This window comes from Odocoileus virginianus, chromosome 2, assembly GCF_023699985.2.
Source record: "Odocoileus virginianus isolate 20LAN1187 ecotype Illinois chromosome 2, Ovbor_1.2, whole genome shotgun sequence".
Classification (NCBI taxonomy): domain Eukaryota; kingdom Metazoa; phylum Chordata; class Mammalia; order Artiodactyla; family Cervidae; genus Odocoileus; species Odocoileus virginianus.
The window spans coordinates 86,526,125-86,545,207 of NC_069675.1; the positions used below are offsets into that span (position 1 = coordinate 86,526,125).

The window sequence follows — 19,083 nt, forward strand, 5'->3', positions numbered from 1 at the left end:
AAATAATCTGAAAAACTATATATATATATACATACACACATATATATAAAATAATTAAATCATTTTTCTACACACCTGAAACTAACACAACATTGTAAATCTACTATACTTCAATGAGAAAATAAAACAAACAAAAAAAAAAACTTGACTTTGAGAATTTCCTTGTCTCAAAAATAATTAACTTCTCTCCTCTCTTTTAAAGTGCAACACAGACCCGCCCCCAAACAACAGAATGAAACACAGGGCCAAAGCCCCTTTAGTTTGGACCACTGGATGTTTGAAACATCAGTTAGGCCTTGTCTCTCCAGCTTCCATGGGCCACGGGGTCTCTGGTTGTCTTCCTTATCCCTTTCTTTACAGGACCTGCAGACTCTGAAAGCACGAATTTATACCAATGCCTCCAAACAGGCCCTCTCCAAGTAAATAAATGATGGCTGCTTAGGCCTTTCAGGTCTAAGTTAGTTCTAAGACCTTTCTGGTCTAAGTTAGTTCGATAGTTCTAATAACTATCATTTAGTTGTTAGACCTGAAGGGAATCTCAAATATGATCTAGTTTAGCCACCTGTTTATGCATGAAGAAACAAGGAACCAGAGAGGCAGAGCAAGTAATTTAAGGCGGCACAGCTGAACAGGAGACTGGACAGAATTGGAAACCACTTTCCTATTTCTTCATCCACTGTTCCTTGCAGTGGAGCATGCTGTTTCTTTATTCCAGTACAGAAGCTTCTATTCTTGTCACGTCCTTCAATCCTGGCTACTAAATTTTTTGAGCAATCACCCTCAATGTAAGTATTATTTTCCAAATTATATACATGTGCCACCGTCAATCTAATCAGTAAATGCTATGAAAGGATAATATCATTACCATAAACTAGAAAAGAAATATAAACAAAGCACAACTATTTTCCACTGTCATCCTTCAGAGGATGCTAAACAACCTCTTTTGGAGATCGTTGCATCAGGATCTGAATTCAACTTCTCAAAGAAGAGTACAGTCCCTAAAGAGCTCACAGAAAAATGATTTCTAACTGATTAATTGCTGGCTTTATTACCTTTAGAGACCACTGAACTACTTTAAAGTGACAACGTATCAGAAAATCATTTCTAACTCTTAATCTTCACCTCCTTACATGACTCCTTGACAGACGCAAAGCTGAGATCTGTATTTAATGAGTGGTTTTTCTCACCTATGGAGTAATCTAAGGTGACCAACCGTCCTGACACCACCCCGCTAGTCAGGAATTACAAATGACTGTCATCCCAGTAAGATTGTGTCGCTATTTAAATTGCTTCTCTGCTGTGTTTTAAGAGAGCGCCTCCATGGTAGCTGGGGATGACCTCCTTCAGGTGTGGCGGCAGAAAGCTCCGGCTGAGAATGGGGCTCGGGAAAGTTCTCCTGAAACATCAGTAAGCTGCCTTGCACCCTTTTACCCCGCAGAGGAGAAGAACCCCGGAGGGCATGTTGGCGGCCATTCTCCTTTCTGAAACTGACCAGGCTTGTGCTCTGACACTGGCCGACTCACCGCGGGGCCTCTTCTCCACTCACAGGGTCGGCCACCTGCGCTCCCTGGTGGGTCCCCAGAGCCCCAGCCCAGAGATCTCTGGTCCAGCGCCACTTCTGACTCTTCTGCAGCACACAAGAGAGGAAATGCCAGGCTCTGGGGACCCAGGACCCCACAAGGCAGCAGGGTCCCTGCCCTCTCAGGGTGACGGCCTGAGGCAGTGCCTGCGATGATTGAACTCTTTCTAGGAGCCAAGGACGGCATGGCGTCCTGAGGACCACGTGTGCACCCGAGTGCGGCTGTACCACTCGGAGCAAGGCCAGGCGCGCGGCACGGTGGTCTCCACTCCAGGGATGCGCAGCAGAAAGACAGGAAACTGGGCTTTCCAGCCTGCAGGGTGGTGGCTCCCATGGACACGCTTAGTTCCTTCTGCTCTGGTTTCATCTTAGGTGGCGGGGAGAAGCAGGGTGACCACGTGGAATTACCATCCACATGGGAACTGGAAGAGAAAGGGCAGGAAGCCCGACCAGACCTCTCTGGGTCGCCTGGGATCACCCCTGGGCCAGCTGTTGACTTCAAGGACCTTTCTCCGCAGATGTTTTTACAGCATCTAAAATATGAAATGTCCCCAAGAGTGCCCCTGGCCTTCCTCCCCCTTCTCCACTCCCATTAATGTCACACCAACCAAGCAAAAAGTCAGATTTACAGACTCTACTGTTTCTCTTCCCGGACTCTCTCTCTTTTTTTTTTTTTCTTCCCTTTAATCCAAACACAACCAAATTCCTTTATTCCTAGTGCTGTATTCATCCTCCCGCTCCCTCACCCTCGGAGGTCACCGCCCTTCTGCCAGCTGCCCCCCTCCCCCACCTCAGGGTTTCCAGCCTCCTGGGTTGTTCTGGACTTTTCAGGGTGACTGGCCATCTCGTCTACCCCAAGGCTCCACCCTGAGGGATCTCCAACTTGCTTTGCCTCTGGCTACACTTACTTGGCGAGGCCTCCTCTCCTCCCTTTCACCCACCAAGCCCCTCAGCAGCCCAGAGGCCTACCTCCACATCTCTGGATGGCACAGATTTGGACCGAAAAGTGGCATCTTAGCCTCCTGCCCAAGCCTTCCCACTGGGGGCCACGCAGCACTCTCTTGGTCTCTCCAGCTTGTCTGTGTGGCCCCTGCCCACAAGCAAAGGCCCTTTACTTGTTATAATTCCTGCTAGCTTTTGTTCCAACAAGACTTTTTTTTTTTTTTTAATAAAACACTAGCACGTGGAAAGGGCTTAGGCAGAAGTGATTCTTTTAGAACCTTCTGGTTTGATTTAAAATGACATTGAGTAGAAATATTTAAGACGCGATTTCATACTCCCCAGCCTTGTTAAATAGGTCACAAATGAGCACCGTTTAAACATGTTTTTCATGGCTCACTGTCACTATTATAAACACTGATTTTTGTAATGTGATAGAACACAGTGACACATTCAGAATCACCTGAGTGCAGCTGTTTATACTCTCACGAGATGACCCAAGAGTTTTGAGCTATTAATATGTGTGTGTCTTTATAGATTCCTTATTAATCTGTCTTCTCTCTCTCCCCCTTCTTTCTTCTCCTCCTCCCCCTCCTTCTCCTTCACTTCTGCTTCTTTAGGTCCTGAATTCACACCACTAAGCTTGTGACTTTTCCCATTTGACAAGTTAGAAAATCAAAATTTTACCTATAAGGGACAAAATAAGAATGAGTAGCAATTGACGGGGTCCCTGAAGAGTTATCTCTTGGCAAAAGAGTCTTGATACATCTGAGAGTTGGAGATGAATATGGGATGATGCTGTGCCATCCTAAAGCTGTAAGTCTCTACAAATGCAAAGTAGTTCTCAAACAAATCTTTGATGTAGATGTTTCTTAGAAATGAATCTAAAATTTCAGAGGGTAAAGCCAAAGTCCTGGGTGACTGTGGAAATGCTTGACATTTCTTTCTTTCCCTCTTTACCATTTTGAAAACTTATTTTACTTCTGTGCATTTGACTGAACTCTTTCATTTTCCAATATTTAACACGCTATCCTCACTCTGGCTATTTGAACTGCTTTTGGTTGTTCTCACTGGGATAAAAGAAACACAGATGCTCTCAAATAATCCCAAAGAAACAGGGGTTAATTTGGTTTCAGTTTGGCCACATTTAAGAGAAAATCTGTGTAACCGCCACCTACTCAAACCTGAGCTCTGGTTGGGGTCATCTGGCAGGCTAGTCAAGGACTCTGGAATTCCGTTTCCCTCTGCTTCAGGCTCATACCTGTGGCCCCAGCCATCACATCTATATCCCAAATGGGAAGGAGCCTTTGCAGAATGGCATGTGACCACCCCATACGCCTTCCTGTAAAGGTGTTTTCCTGGAGGTCTCACTGAGCTGGCCTGACCAACATCTCCCTGCTCAGAACCATGTCACAGGGCGCCTCTCTGCAAGGGACGCTAACTTTCCAGCTGGTCTTATTGTGATTCAAACCAAAGTGTGCATTTTAGTAAAGAAAAGTGGACAATCAACTATTGAGTAGACTGCCAGTGCCCACTGATTTCTGTGGGTAACCCCACTGAACTGGGCCTGCACCCACCAGGCACCTCCTCCAGGCAGTGGAGTTCCGTCTAAGGAGTCACAGGATTCTCCCTCAGGGTTTCTCAGCCTCCTATTTCTGCTTCTCGGTTTCCCCTGGCTTTTGACCTCCTTCTAGCTACGATGCCTACTCCAGCCATACGAGACCCTCCCCACCTCTCTATCCAAATCCTGCAGAGAAGTCAGCAGATCTATGTGTTTCTCAAGCCCAAATTTGAGGAGGATTCTGATTATTAGTTCAGCTTAACTCCTGAGAGAGACAGAATGAGTTCCAGGTTTGAAGCAAGCCTGTCATCCATGACTGATCTTTCCGTTTTGTTTTTTGGGGGGTAGGTTTGCTTGTGTTTTGTCTGTTTGCCAAGCTGCTTGGTGGCTTATGGGATCTTAGTTCCCCAAAAAGGGACTGAACCTGGGCCCTCAGCAGTGAAAGCAGAGTCCTAACCACTGGACTGCCAAGGAAGACCTCATGAGCTATCCTTTAGTTTGGGGAACTCTAGGCCAAATTATGGAGAAGGCAATGGCACCCCACTCCAGTACTCTTGCCTGGAAAATCCCATGGACAGAGGAGCCTGGTGGGCTGCAGTCTATGGGGTCACTAAGAGTCGGACACGACTGAGCGACTTCACTTTCACTTTTCACTTTCATGCATTGGAGAAGGAAATGGCAACCCACCCCAGTGTTCTTGCCTGGAGAATCCCAGGGACAGAGGAGCCTGGTGGGCTGCCGTCTATGGGGTCGCACAGAGTCGGACATGACTAAAGTGACTTAGCAGGTCAAATTAACCTCAGTCAGGGGCCCTGGGGAACACAGGGTCTTTAGGTCCAGCTGAAAAGGGGAGTATGCTGAAGCTGGCAGAACTAGCTAATGATGGGTACTGCAAAATGATTGGCACCTATGATGTGTAAACTCAAGCTAAATATACACTGGTGATTATTTCATAGAAAGAGACATCAAAAGGGTCAATCTTATCCCTCATCATTTTTTTTCAGTCTACTCAATGTGCCATCTATTATGATATCTAGCTTCCTGTCTGGTCACAGAAGGAAGTCTGTAGCTATGCAATTCAGTTCTGTGTGATGACAAAATGTAAAGCGACAGGACCTCCCCTTTTATGGCTGTATTCCACACCCATGGGTCTCAAAAGATCAAAATGCATCGCATTTTTAATGAAGTTATATGGTCTTGACCCAATATCAAAATCAGGATTAGTGATGGCCCATTCACCAGCTATACATATACTATACATGTACATATCTACTTTCAGGCAGAACCAGTGTGGCTTCCAACAGGAATATCATTCATCCTTGAGTCCAGGTTTACTGTCTCTACTGTCCTTTACGGATAAGCCATCACTGAGGTAGGGTGTAACTCCTCTTCCTTTCATTCCTGGCTGGATTTAATGGGAGAATTGCCAAGCCAGAGTTTTCACATTTTATGCTTGTCTACCAGTGATATTTTAGCCATAGATGTCTCTTCAAAAATTTAACTGCTGAATTAATTTTTTTTTTTCTGTTTTTATGAAACCCACATCTGGAAAGTCAAGAAGTATAACAAGACAGCACGAGGAGTCCCAATGAGGAATTTGAAACACATTCAGGATCCTTTAGTAATTAATTGCAAGGAATGTTTATGCCAGGTATCATTCATACAGGGTCTATTTTTGTTTGTTTGTTCCCTTTAAAATATAAATAAAATAAAATTCTACCAAAGTGAAAAACATCCTAGGATATTCATGAAGTGAAAACACTGACTATATTATCTAATGATAAGACTGAGTTGCCATAGATAACTCGGTTATTTGTCCTTTGGTTTGTACTGAAAGCTGCTGTAATTAAGCACTCATGTGTGGTTGTGTTAATTGTGCACTTGAAAATTTGTTACAATACAACACAAACATTTCTACAAAAGCAAATTTAATATACAACAAACACTCACCATGTAAACACATCTTTTAAAAAATCTGGTAATAGTTCCAAGGATCACTTACAGGCTTCCATAAAAGTATTTTATATCAAGAATCTCAATACAGAATGATTTCTATGTCAAAATACATTTACGCTGTAAATTGTTATAGAAAAGAAAAAGACACAGAGAAATGGAGTTTGCTGGTATTGAATTCAACAGCAGCAACTGCCCCTGATAATCTTCCTTCATTTTCTACTTCAAGCATTTCTGACAACACACGTCCATCTACCCTTCTACAGTCTACGTTTTGACTCACTCAATTGACCAGTTAAAAATCTCAAGACATTATTACCATGCTTATTCGCAACATCAGCAGCTCTCAAACCTGCCCAAAGCATTTCTGGGGGCCTGTTCCTCTCTGGGCTGACACTCAGAACTTTTCAGAACCTGTCCACAGTATCAGTATGCAGGACCATACTTTAGAAACTGAACAGTAGTTATCAAGATGCAAAACAGGAAAAAAGCCACATGAAAACCACAAGTGCAGATCAATCACACAATTTTATTAGAGTCTTTTGAACAAATGTATTCCTCTGTGAAAAACTCTTGCAAAAGCGACATTGGGGTATACTATTTTCAACCCTGAGCAATAGCGCTGCATACCAAGGGGGTGGGGCGAGAAGCTGGTTCCATCGAAACGCCAAGCACAGCCACTGATATGCTCTATGTGATCAGGTTTTTACAAAAAAATACATAGTTTTCAATAAATAATGCTTAATTTTACAACTTTGATACAGCAATGTCATACACCGTTTTAACACACGAAACTCTGCATGCTAGACAGGGTACAGAAGACAAGACTTCGCCATGCATTTTCTTTTCCCCTTAGTGCTATCGGACATCCTCCTCCAGCGCCGGCCTCGGGGAGCGGGCCCCTCTGTTTCACAGCCTCTGGTCGTGCGCTGGCATGCAAACTCTAAAAAAGGTCCCCCCCCCACCCCCGCAAACCACTCAGACTTCTAAACAAAAGGGTTTTTTGTGTTTTTTTTTCCCCCCGCTTTCCTGCTCCCAAACCTGGAGTGGCTCTGAAAATACAGACTTGGGCAGCGTCCTGCTGGAAACTGCTCTGGATGTCAGGTGGCCCCGATCTGGTGGCCTCCAGGGAGCGCTGTTGGGCCACCACTAGGAGCCCCATATTGGAACCGTAGGCTCCATCCTATAACAGTCTGTTCCAGAAAAGGGTGTCATGGAACAAATGCCAAAGACTCTTAAACCCACCACATATGTACAAGAGTAAAAATAGACAAAATGGGAAATCAAGGGTAATGGCATAGAACGTTTTGCCCGATGTGATCCAAGGGCACTGTGTTTCTGAATAGAAGCTGGATGAAGAAATGTGTCAAGAGGGCCCTTTGTCAATATCTATTTGATCAAAATTCTTTAGGTTGCATATTAGCAATATTTCCAGTGGCGTTTTTTTTTTTTAATATAATGAGGAAATATAATAGGTCTAATAAAATAAGGTCATCATTGAAGTCACTTCAAGGACCCTAGAGTGAATTTTGTTTTTACGCATTTTTCAACAGCTTGTCATACTGTTCTGTTGTGTCATTTTCACAGCAGAGAAAATCCACGTCTATGTGACTAAGTAAAAGAAGCTTGATCAAACATTGAGAAGGAAGCCTCACGTCTGCCCATCCAGGTTGTCTCAATTCACCGATCGCTCATGTCAAAACACATCTCCGCTTGACCATATTGCTCTTAGTGGTTTGTTTTCTCTACAGAGAAGTGATCCATTTGCAACAGAATTTCCCGTGTCATGTAAAACAGTCCTGTCTGTGCACTGGCAGAGGTATTGAATCTTCTCGGAGTATCTCTACCAAATAAAATTATTACTTTTATACATGGAACATTATGAACTTATGTTTCCCTTTGTAAGCCATTGTATACTTTCTGCACTTTTGTGCTTTTATTGAGTATAAAAATAGGTCTCCTTTAAAATTCTGTTTAAGTTCACTAAAAAACTACTTGTTTGTGAAATTCTCTTAAAAACTCACTGCATCCACATGGAAGAGATAAAACTAATTAGGCAGCTAGTTGATATAGGTAGTGCTAAAAAAGTAACTACAGTGAAAAAAAGAAAAAAAAAAAGCTATGTTAGGATTCAAGAAAAAAGCCAGTAGCAACGTAAAATGGGAGAACTGAGTTTAAGAAATTGTGTTTAATCTTTATTGTGATTGAAAATGAGGGCCCCACAAAAAGGGGGAAGAAAAATGAGTTATCAAAGAGCAGACTTTGCCAGATCATCAAATGAAAGGGGGTGTGGCAGAAAAAAATCCAGTAAATGAACAGTGAAAAAGGACCAATGATTAAAATAAGCCAGACGGCTGAAAAGCACGTGTAAGAGTCAGCAGATGGAGACGGTTACTTTGGGAGCTTGTGAATTCCCGTGTTAGATACATAAGGCTCAGTCTTGGTATTCCTACAGGCCTAGGCTATACAAAGGGTATTTGAAACTGACATTCCTAATGAAATTTTATAAAATTTGGCCCTTACAATAACTGAGAAATATCCTGAAAAATCTTCCCTGAAGCTGTAATAAAGAAAGTTTCTTATCTACTGATAAAATTGACAACTCAGTAAACTATTTTCGCTGGTCATCCTACATAAGAAAAAAGCACAAATATATTGGCCTCAGAAATCTGTTAAAAGCAGGGGACCACAGTAAAAGAGTATAAAGATTCTATAAATGGGAGAGTCCAAGAAAACCTCTCTATAAAGTGTTCACAAGGATACATATGCCCATTAGAAGAAAAAGTAAGAATATACATATTATTAATCATATCAGAGAATAAAAAAGTTAAGATTGATATAATATATTTATATTGAATGACTACTTTAAAAGAGAGCAACTTATTTGCTTTATTTCTCAGATTACTTTCAAAAGTCATTTAAATTCTAAAGAGAAAAACAAGTGTAAGTTTCTCAAAGTGTACCAATAGCAAATGACTCTGGATCCAACTCCCAGAGAAGGGAAAAACAAGTCTTGTTGTTTAAGTCTTTCTTTCTCAAAGAAAAGAAAAGGGGGAAAAAAAACAAACAAAAAAAAACCCTAAGTGGTCCTGACTGCTATATGCATGCATATTTAAATCACTTCCTCTCGATTAACATTAAAATGAAACATCTCTGTTCAAAATGGTTTTAATGATTTCCCCCCCCCCAAAGGATCTAACAAATAATTTGCCCTGTGACTGTAGTCATTCATAACATACAGAATATTTGCAAAGCACAGTTTAAATACACTGCCTTCATTAGCATTATATATTTTTAATAAAAGGATGCATATCAGAGTGTAAAAACTGGAAGATTATTTCCACAGTTTAAAGAATTAATAAGAGAATGCTGGTTCAAGTTCTTTAAGATGGAAATCTTAGTAAAATGCCATCCTAAATCTGTGAACAACTTACAAACAGCAGGATACCCACTGACTAAGCTGCAGTGCACTAGGCATCCCTCCCCCCCTCCCCCCTTACTATTTAAAAATATTCTGTCAATGCTTAGTTCAAAATAAGACTTATTTAAGAGACCAAAAAAATGCAATTAAACTTTTATTGAAGACTATCCAGTGGCAAGAATACCTTGTGTATTATATTATGTTTTAGACATTCAATAAAGAATTCATTAAGAATGATTTTCACAATGCATTCATCAAAACAGCCTTAAATATTGTTAAAAGCGCATTCAAGCGCCTGTCCTGAGTTCTAACAGGTTTTTAATTTTAGATCGCCGATCATCTTTTTTGTTTTGTTTTTTTTCTTCTTTTACTATCAAGAACTTAGGCTACATAGCTTTTTGAAAATTTTCATCCAGACTATGCTTTTCCATTCTGAAGCCAAATCATTACATGTTACTACTGCAAAGTCTCTAACCTCACCACAGAAAATGTCCGATTCATCTATGATTGAAACATAAAATACATGCAAAGTTTTCAGGTTTTCCAAGTACATCGACTCAGTCTTATGAATGGGTTTGTGTTTTCAACAAATTTCAGAACTGCAGCAGATGGCCACCATGTAAAATTCCCAGCACAGAGAAGCGTCAATTGTAAACCGCTGGTTCAATTACTCGTGGCTAGAATAAATGTCCCACCAACGACTACATCAGTCTTATCATTTGGGAGTGGGGAACGGGGGTGGGAAGGTAAACAATTCCAGAGATCCAGTTCTAATATTGAAACCTTGTTATTTAAAACCCTCAGCCCTTTCTCCTCCCAAGTGTTCTACGGAAATCTGATGATTGATTCCTAGAAATGAAACAGCCACAGAAAAGAAATGTGTCGTCTATGGTCAAAGCTTGCTGGTTTCGCAAGGGGGGTGGGGGCCGGGGTGGAGACTCGCCGAGAAGAGGAGGGAGGCCGGAGGAGGCCAAGCAGGCAGGGACGGAGCCCTAGAGGCAGGGGAGAGGGAAGCCAGGTTGGAAGGGTACCCACGCGCCCCTGGCCTAGCAGCTCCCGGCAATGAGTGGACTGCCCTTTAGTCTCGCCAGCATCTCAATAAAAAAGACCAAACCTTGGTAAATCATTGCAGCAGGTGACCAAGAAAGTCGTGGTGATTTTGCACCGAGTTTCAGTGAGCCACTGCAAACCTCCCCCACTGCAGGCGCCGGCTCTCTCGGATGCAGAGCTTGAGGTTGGCGCTCGGGCCCCAGCGCGGCCTCCGCGCAGCCTCCCTGCCTCCCTCGGCGCGGCCCCCGGGGAAAGACGGGCCGAAGGCACCGAAAGGGCGCAAGGCCAGGGGCGCGCGTGCCGGGCGGCGCTTGCCAGCCCGGGCCCGCCACGAGGGCTCCGTGACACAGGCGGCCGTGTATGGGAAAACGAGAGTCGACGGGCCAAGCAAACAGTGCCCAGTATGGAGAACTCAGCAGGAGCCCAACCACCTAGGAGCCCACTCCGCCCCCGGCCTACCTCCGGGACAGCCCTGGAGCCGGCGCGCAACCCGGGAGCCGGGGGCCCGGGTGGGCTTTCCCGCTCATCCCCGCAGTTCGGCGGCCTCACGGCCCCAGTGCGGGTCTTCCCGCGCGTCTCCAGGCCCCAGGGCGCGGCGCCGAAGCGCGCGCGACATTCGCGCGGAGAAAGCCTGGCGCCCAGGACCCGGGGCCCCATCTTTGAGATTCCCGGCCGCCGCCCAGGCGCCCTCGGTTACCGCACGCACCCCCCACCCGCCACGCCGGCTCCTCCCGCACAGTCTCTCCGGTGGCCGTGCCCCGTTCCTCCCGCCGCCCTGGGCCAGCCTTCCGCGCGCTCCTCCCTCCGCCTCGGGCCCGCCGCGCTCCGTTCTCCCGGCGACGCCGAAAAGAGACTGAACAACGACCACCACGCCCCAGCACCGGTCACCGCTCGCGGTCCAGAACGGTAGCAGCGCTTCCCACCAGCGCACAGGCAGACATGCAGCGTCAAAGGGGAGGGGGGGGGATTCAAAACTGGAAACGGCTGTTCCCCGCCTCTTAAGGAGGGAGAACGGCGGGCATCCGCGCGCTCTCAGCGCTGGTCACCCAAAGGCGCCGGTCACCGCGACTCGCAGCCCCGACGCGGCCCCTCGCCGAGAAGGCTGACCCCCGCCCGGCCCGCCCCACCCGGCCGGGTGCCCGCGACGCCCGCCGCCCGGATGGGCAGGGAGAGGAGGGTGGGAGTCGCGGAGGAGGTGAGAAAGGAAATGGGGTTGCAGAGGGGGGAGGGAAGGGAAGGCCGAGAGAAAAGAATCCTCCCCCCCAGGTTTTCCTAACCAGCCACCGAAAAAAAGAAAAGCGAGAAATTGGCCAGCCATTGAGCACTTCCAGCCGAAGCCCGGGGAATATGGGATTCCCTTCGGCCACCTTCCCACCCGCGCGCACAAGGGCCTTGTCTCTGAATGCCCTGCGACAACACCACCGCCAGTAGGACTTCCATAGAGACTATGGGCGATGCGAGTTTCTATCAGTTCCAGCTGATTTATTAAAATTGTCAAGATACAGACTTCCAGCACCAAAAAAACAAAAACAAAAACAAAAAAAAAAAAACAGGCAATGATGTCGACAGTGCATTGAGTCTGCTTTGCCACCATTTGCTACAAAATATGCAGATGGTCTGTACTTTATTTAGATTATATTGCACAAAATGAGAAACTTTTTAAACTATGTGCCTTTTTCTTTTTGCTAAAAATCGAGAATCCAGTTTCAAACCTTCCATCTGGGGCCCCATCCACATATCACAGCGTATGAGATACATAAAGTCCTACTATAGTACAGTACATATACAATCTTTAAACTAAGATAACAGCTCTGAGGTCTATATCACCGTTTTCAATAAATCTTTACCTACAAATATTGAACAAATCTCTACTATAGCTGTACAAAAAGTTTGCTTTTTTTTTTTTAAACCACAAGGCCTTTAGATGCAAGGATTATTTTAAACTTTTAATCCTTTTTAAACCAGGACATAACGTACCAACATACTTGCATGCTAAAAAAAAAAAAAAAATAAAAATAAAAGAGGAAAAAAAGAAATCAAAAGGGAAGAAGTGCCTGAAAGTCTTACTGAAAAAACACAGCAAGAATGTTCCCTTTTCACTGTACAAAAATACGCCTGAAAATATATTAATTTTTAAAAAAGACTGAGGTCTGTTATGTATCAAAAATGTTTCAATACCTTTTGTACTGAGGTCTAGGCTGCCTGGTATTCAATCAAGGAGGTATAAGGGAACAAGTTACAAAAACAAAAGTTGGCAAGTAGAAATCACATTTGTAAAACCATAAACAATTTGATCTGAAAAGTAAACTCTGATCTTAAGTCAGTTCACAGTTTTTTTTTTGTAAGCGTTTGTACAGTCTGCATTTTTTCAAGCTCCCTGCAGTTTTGTTAAGAATCGGATGCATAGAAGACATCAGTTTTCTCCCTCCAAAAAAATAAAATTAAATTAAAAAATTTGCCATGGTCCCTTTTTTGTTTTTGTGTTTGTATTTTTTTTTTAAAAAAAATCACCAGTTCTTTAAGATCTCTTAAGAAAAAAAAAATAAAATAAAATCTCCAACCAACTCCCTAGTTGTGCTGCCAAAGGGTCCTCTGCAGGCGTCTTCCAGACTTCAAAGACCAACAAGCTTCAAACAGCGCCTTCCGGAGCGGGTCCTCGCTCCCCTCCCCCGCCCCGTCCCCTCCACCTTTGTTGCCATCGCGAATTTCAGAAAAAAGAAACAGTAATTACAAAAACACATTTGAGGTGGGGGGGGGGGGATCACAACTCCAGACTAGGTATGAAACTACCTTGAGACACGATCAAGGAAGGGAGGGGAGGTTGGGGGGGGGGGGGGGGGACGACAAAAAAAGGACAGGAAAAATGTTTCAAAAACTACTCATTTCACTTTTAACTCCACCAAAATTTTCAGCATCTTTCCAATTTGTGTCACGACATCGTATCAACATCAGCATCTTCTTCTCGCCCCTCCACCCTACCGCCATCACCGTCGACACCAAAACCTTGTATCATCATCAGCATCATCACGACCACCACGACTTCCTCCCAAGGAACCCTGCTCTGCACCCGCCAGAGAAAAAAGAGCGAGAACGGGGCGCCCCCACCCCACCCCTCCTCTCAATACGTGAACACCAGGTCGGAGAAGTTCGCCTCCAGCCAGTCCCCCGCGATCATCTCGCTCAACTCGGGCGTGCAGTAGTCGGGGAACTCGAAGTGGGAGCCCAGGCTGCCCTCGCTGAACGAATCCAAATCCTTATCCACCAGCGACAGGGACAGGTTCCCGGCCGCCGCGCCGCCCCCCAGCTGCTGGTCGCCGGCGCCGTGCGCGCTTTGGGAGAAATTCAAGCTCAGGTCGAACATCAGGTCGTCGGCGTCCTCGCCGCCGCTGCTGCTGCTGCTGCTGCTGCTGCCGCCGCCGGCGCCGCCGCCGCTGGACGAGGAGGACGAGGAGGAGGTGGACACGGAGCGCGCGGATGCGGGCGACAGCGCGGGCTGCGCCAGCGGCGGCGGGTGCTGCTTGGTGATGTTCTTGAAGCTGTAGTAGAGGCGGCTGCCGCCCCCCGCGCCCGAGGCCGCTCCGGCCCGCACCTCGTCGTACAGGCTCGCGCCCTCGGGAGACTCGGCCGCGCTGCTCAGCGTGGGGCTGGCGGGCACTTTGGCGACGCTGTAGCGTCTCAGCAGCGGCGGCGGCGGCGGCTGCTGGCCCGGCGGCTGCAGGAGCTGCGCGTGCGGCGGCGGCTCGTCGTCGTCCTCGTCCGCCTCCTGCTTGATCCGCAGCTGCAGCTCGTCCTCGTCGTCCTCTTCGTCCTCGTCGTCGTCCAGGAATACGCACTTGACCGTCTTGCCCGCGCCGCTCACGCGCAGGCTGCCCAGCACGTAGTCGTCGCCCGCGCCGCCGCCGTCCCCGGGCTGCGCCGCCTTGCCCGCGCCCGCCTTGGCGCCGCCAGCCGCCGGGGCCGCGGGGGCCTTGAGCTTGCCGCATTTCTTGCTCGAACCCTTGGAGGTCTTGGCGCCGCCGCCGCCCGCGCCCGCGCTCCCGCCGCCGCCGCCGCCGCCCGCCGCGCTCTTCTCCGGGCTCTGGCCGGCGCTGGGCTTGGCCGACGGGTCCATCTTAGGCTTTTTCCGGGGCCGGTACTTGTAGTCGGGGTAGTCGGCCATGTGCTTAAGCCGCAGCCGCTCCGCCTCCCGAATGAACGGGATCTTCTCGCTGTCCTTCAGCATTTTCCAGCGCTTGCCCAGCCTCTTGGAGATCTCGGCGTTGTGCATGTCCGGCGACTGCTCCATGATCTTCCTGCGCTCGATCTTGGACCACACCATGAACGCGTTCATCGGCCGCTTGATGTGGCCCGACGCCGTTTTGCACCAGTCCGGGTCGCTCTCGTCCAGGGCCACCGGGCTGCAAGCCATGAATTCGCCCTCCTCCGTGTCCAGCGCCTCCCGGGGCAGGTTGCTCTCCGCTTCCAAGCTCTCGGCCTGCTGCACCATGATCCGCGGCGGGGCTGGGCGCTCCCACCCGGGCCGCTCTGTCTCGTGCGGGGCTCCCCCTCCCCCGCTCGGCCCTCCACCTTCCCGGGCAAGTTGCGAAGTCCTGGGCACCCCGCGTCCGCGGCTCCCCCCCTCCCCCCCGCCCCCCCCTTCCAGTCTGCACACAGCGGCTGCGGCGACTCGGGGCCGCCCGCGCGCGGGGCAGCTGCGGCCCGCGACGCGAGAGGAGGAGGCGGCGGCGGCGGCTGCGGCGGTGGTCGGAGTAGCCCGGGGACCCTCTCTCTCTCTCTCTCTCTCTTTCTCTCCGGCTCCTGGCTCCCGCCGCGAGCGCCGGACCCCGAGCAACTCCCAGGCGCGCGCGCGCTCCTTCTGCAAAAAGTTGAGGGCTCTCTCCCAACTAGTTATCAGGGTGTCATCGGGGTGACGTCACCCCGCGGGCCAGCCAATGGCCGGGGCCGGCCCCGCCCCGCCGCCTTGATTAACTTGGTGGCTCCGCCCCGTCCCCGCCCCCGGGCTGCAAAGCTGGGGTGGGGGAGGGGGAGGGGGAGGAGGCAGGTCTCGGAAAGTGTTCTTTAAAAAAAAAAATCCGCGTGTGTGCACCGAGGCGCCCGCCTCCCCGGAACGCTCGGGAGCCGCGCCCGTCCCCGCGGGAGGGCCGAACCGGGCCAGCCCCAGCGTCGGAGCGACCCGAGCACACCGGGTCCCGGGAGGGGCCCGGTGCCCCTTTGTGCCCGGCCCCCCGCCACCCGCCCACCGCGGAGGCCGGTCGGGGTGAGCCGGCCAGGCGCGCTCCCTCTCCGCGTGCGCAGCCCGGGCACGCGCACAGACCAGGCGGGCGGAGGCGGGGGTCGGCGGTCTGGCCCGGGGCGGGGGGGGCGCCGCTGCTGCTGCTCCCCCGAGGGGCGCGGGAGCCCGCCGAGCCCCCCGGCCGACGGCAGGTGGCGCTTGGACACAACCGCCTTCCCCGGGCACGTGGGCGCTCCCCTCCTTTCTCTCCCTTTCTCCAAGGCCGAGACATCCCTTTAAAACCCGGCCGGCGGGAGCCCCCCGCTCCGGTTGGCGCTTTCAGTTTGGCCCTTTCTCCGCGGCTGTCTCCCCTCCTCCCCGCGTTGGGACGCGCCGCACGGTGCGCTTTTGGCGGCCCCTCTGCGTCCCGGCCCCCGGCGGAGGCCGGAGTAACGGTCCGTGGGGCTCGGCCGGGCCGGTCCTTTGGCCCGCGATCGGGCCCCTTCCCCGGGCTGGTTCCAAACACTGTACGGACGCAGAGCTGCGGCCCAGCCCTGCCGCGCGCCGCCCCCCCACCCCGCGGCGTCCCCTCTCCCCTTCCTCTTTGTCCCCTCCCCCCTGTCTCGCCCCCCCCCCCCCCCCCCGAGCAGCCTCATCCTGAAATCGAGCGAGAGCTAGCACGCCTTCTGGATCACTCGTTAGTGTAGCTGAATAACCCAGACCCAAGAGAAAACGGGAGCACCCCGAGTTTCAAGTCGAAATATTTCCTTTTCCCGTGGAAAGGTGGGACCGACCGCCCGGAGGACCGGAACGCGGCGCGCAGGCCAAGCTGATGTCCCAGCCCGCTCCCGTCTGTCTCGCGCCGCTCCATCCGAAGCCGTGTTTCTTTGTGTGTGTGCGTGCGTTTGGTCCCTGTTAACCATCCCTGGATATTCTGGGCGCAATTAGGAGGACACCGCCGCTTCTTTTCCAGTCTCTGTCGTCATCTCGGTCTTCACACCCTCTCCGGCGTTGGGAGCTGGCAACTTTGAACAGTTCCCGAGATAACGCCCAGAGGATTTCACAAGAAAAGTCAGCTGCTTAAGACTAGTAAAATTAGCCAAACCTGCTTCTTTTCAGGTGCTCTGTCTGCGAGAAAAAGACTGCATTACCTAAGCATTGCAGCTTTTCTGACGTCTTTAGTAACAGGGTACCATTTTTTCACAGATGCTTTTTTTTTTTAATCATCATGGCCATACCCTCCCCGCTTCGTCCATCCTAAAGAAAAAACAAAAAAACACTGCATCAAATACTTGTGATATTCAGGCCAATAAGACTGGCAGTTTATTTTTTAAAGGGCCAGAGGGACCGAAAGAATTGACAGTCATTCTTATGGGTTAACCTGAAATCTGGAGATGTCTGAAACCCAAAGCAATGTGTGGAAATTCATCTCCCCGCCCCCCTCAAAGTCACGCACTGCATCTTGTGTTTCTCTAGCCTCACAGGTTTCTCAACTATTCCCGTCGTTGGGAGCATCACAGGAGGGTGGGGTGGCCTTGGTGGTGACCCTGCCCCTGCTGCAACCCCACACTTCGGCTGGAGGGCTTGGAATAATTTAGGTCCTTGCAATATTTTCAGGCAAATTAGGCGGGCACCTAGCATTTTAGAAAGAGAATGCATTTGGGAAATCTTTGCAAATTCAATATTTATGTACATTTTTCACTGAATAGCAAAAAATCAGGTTTAACTTCTTACTTAATATTTTACATGAAAACATTTTGGGCTTTTATTTTCCCGTTTCTCTTTGCCTTTGTTACAGAGACTCCTAAAATCTATCCTTGGGAATATACAAGTAAGCCGCATTCATATTCTTAAAGCATTTATTTTTTTTTTCAATTTTTTTAAAAAAATTAAGGTTACTTTTAGAATGAGAATTATGTGAGGGCTGTAAAATAATAGGATTTATTCTTACAGTGTGGTGATCTTAGAGGAAATGTAAGGTAAAATGTACTCTTTCAAATAACAAGTGTAATTTCTGTGCAAAGATGGCCATTTTGGGGGAAGATAAAGCTGGAGGAAGGGGGTTTGTTATTAGGCAAAGAGGACTGGGAATGATAAGTAGAGATGAGTGGGTGAGAGAAAGCCCTGTGATTCGAGGAGTCTTTCAGTAAACAGACATGGGGAGGGGGGCGTTGCTGGTGCGCACAGGAATGTGGAAGAGCAGATTTCGCCCTCCCCGCCATAGGCAAGGCAAGACAGTTTTCAGGGGGATTAACTAGACTGCTGTTTTGTAACATGGATCCACCCTGCACATTCAATGTTAGCTAATTTACTGAGGACTAGGATCGAGGAAAAGAAAATAAAATTAAATAACCTCTCGATGCTTTCTGTTTGTTTCTTAAATAAGTATATCATTTAAAAAAAATAAATGGGAACATGTTTGAGACCTGCACATTTCTCACAGGAAGAGTATTTACTCATGAAAAATGGAGGTTTGCAACACCAGCAGTACTCAAGTATTTAGAAGAATTTTAGGCTACTGAAAACTGTGGCCTTCTCTAATGATACACCTCTTAGAAGTCTAATTTGGTAAAACAGAAATCTGTCTGCTATTTTTTTAAACCACTGAATTTACCTCAGGATCAGATGCACCTGTGTTCTCTTTTAATAGTGAATATGCATGTCCTATTTGTTTGTACATCCACCTATGTATGCACTTGTTTAGAAGTGAGGGATGCAATCTTCTTTCTAAGAATAAACATTGCTGGGTATATACTTAATGTTCAGAGACTTAAGATTTATTTTTGATCATCAGAGCTATAAATGACTATTTTCTGTGTTTATTGGATCTTTATTGAAAAATGTATAAGAACTGTTGTATAAGAGGGTAAGGTATGCTACAGAATCTCTCAACAAAAACGCAATTAGGATGAGTATGACATATTCCTCTTTCCTTTGAAGAAGAAACATTTTGCTAAGTAAATAACACACTAAAAATATCACCGCGTGAATACCCGATTCACTGAAAGGAACATGCCATTTTTAGACGTAGTCCTCTCCATGCGTGTCTCCACCGCTGACAGCGTGCTGTGCAGAACGGCTCTTCCCTTTTCTGCATGGAGGTCCTGCTCTCCTAAGGTGAGTCCTTGGCCCTTCTGATTCATCTACATCAGACCTAAATCCTGAGTTTGGATCTGAATATCTTCCATTTACGGGGCCTCCCTTTTGTGTGTCCCTCAGCTATGGTGTGTGTGAGTGCACTAAGGCGCTCAGCTGTGTCCGAATCTGTGCAACCCCATGGACCGTAGCCCGCCAGCCTCCTCTGTCCCTGGGATTCTCCAGGCAAGGGTACTGGAGTGGGTTGCCATTTCCTCCTCCAGGGGATCTTA

General features: G+C 48.3%; 2 protein-coding genes across 2 annotated transcripts; one reads left to right on the forward strand and one right to left on the reverse strand.

The window, feature by feature from the left end:
- Positions 1 to 6,541: 6,541 nt before the first annotated feature.
- SOX11 (SRY-box transcription factor 11) lies at positions 6,542 to 15,109 on the reverse strand. Its single transcript, XM_020874705.2, has one exon. The coding sequence runs from the start codon at positions 14,987 to 14,989 to the stop codon at positions 13,622 to 13,624; it is 1,368 nt and encodes a 455-aa protein (XP_020730364.2). The 5' UTR covers positions 14,990 to 15,109; the 3' UTR covers positions 6,542 to 13,621.
- Positions 14,988 to 16,422, forward strand: LOC139036960 (uncharacterized). Its single transcript, XM_070472808.1, has 4 exons — positions 14,988 to 15,034; positions 15,146 to 15,251; positions 15,799 to 16,242; positions 16,366 to 16,422. Exons 1-4 carry the CDS (start codon positions 14,988 to 14,990, stop codon positions 16,420 to 16,422), a joined length of 654 nt encoding a protein of 217 aa, XP_070328909.1.
- Positions 16,423 to 19,083: the final 2,661 nt, after the last annotated feature.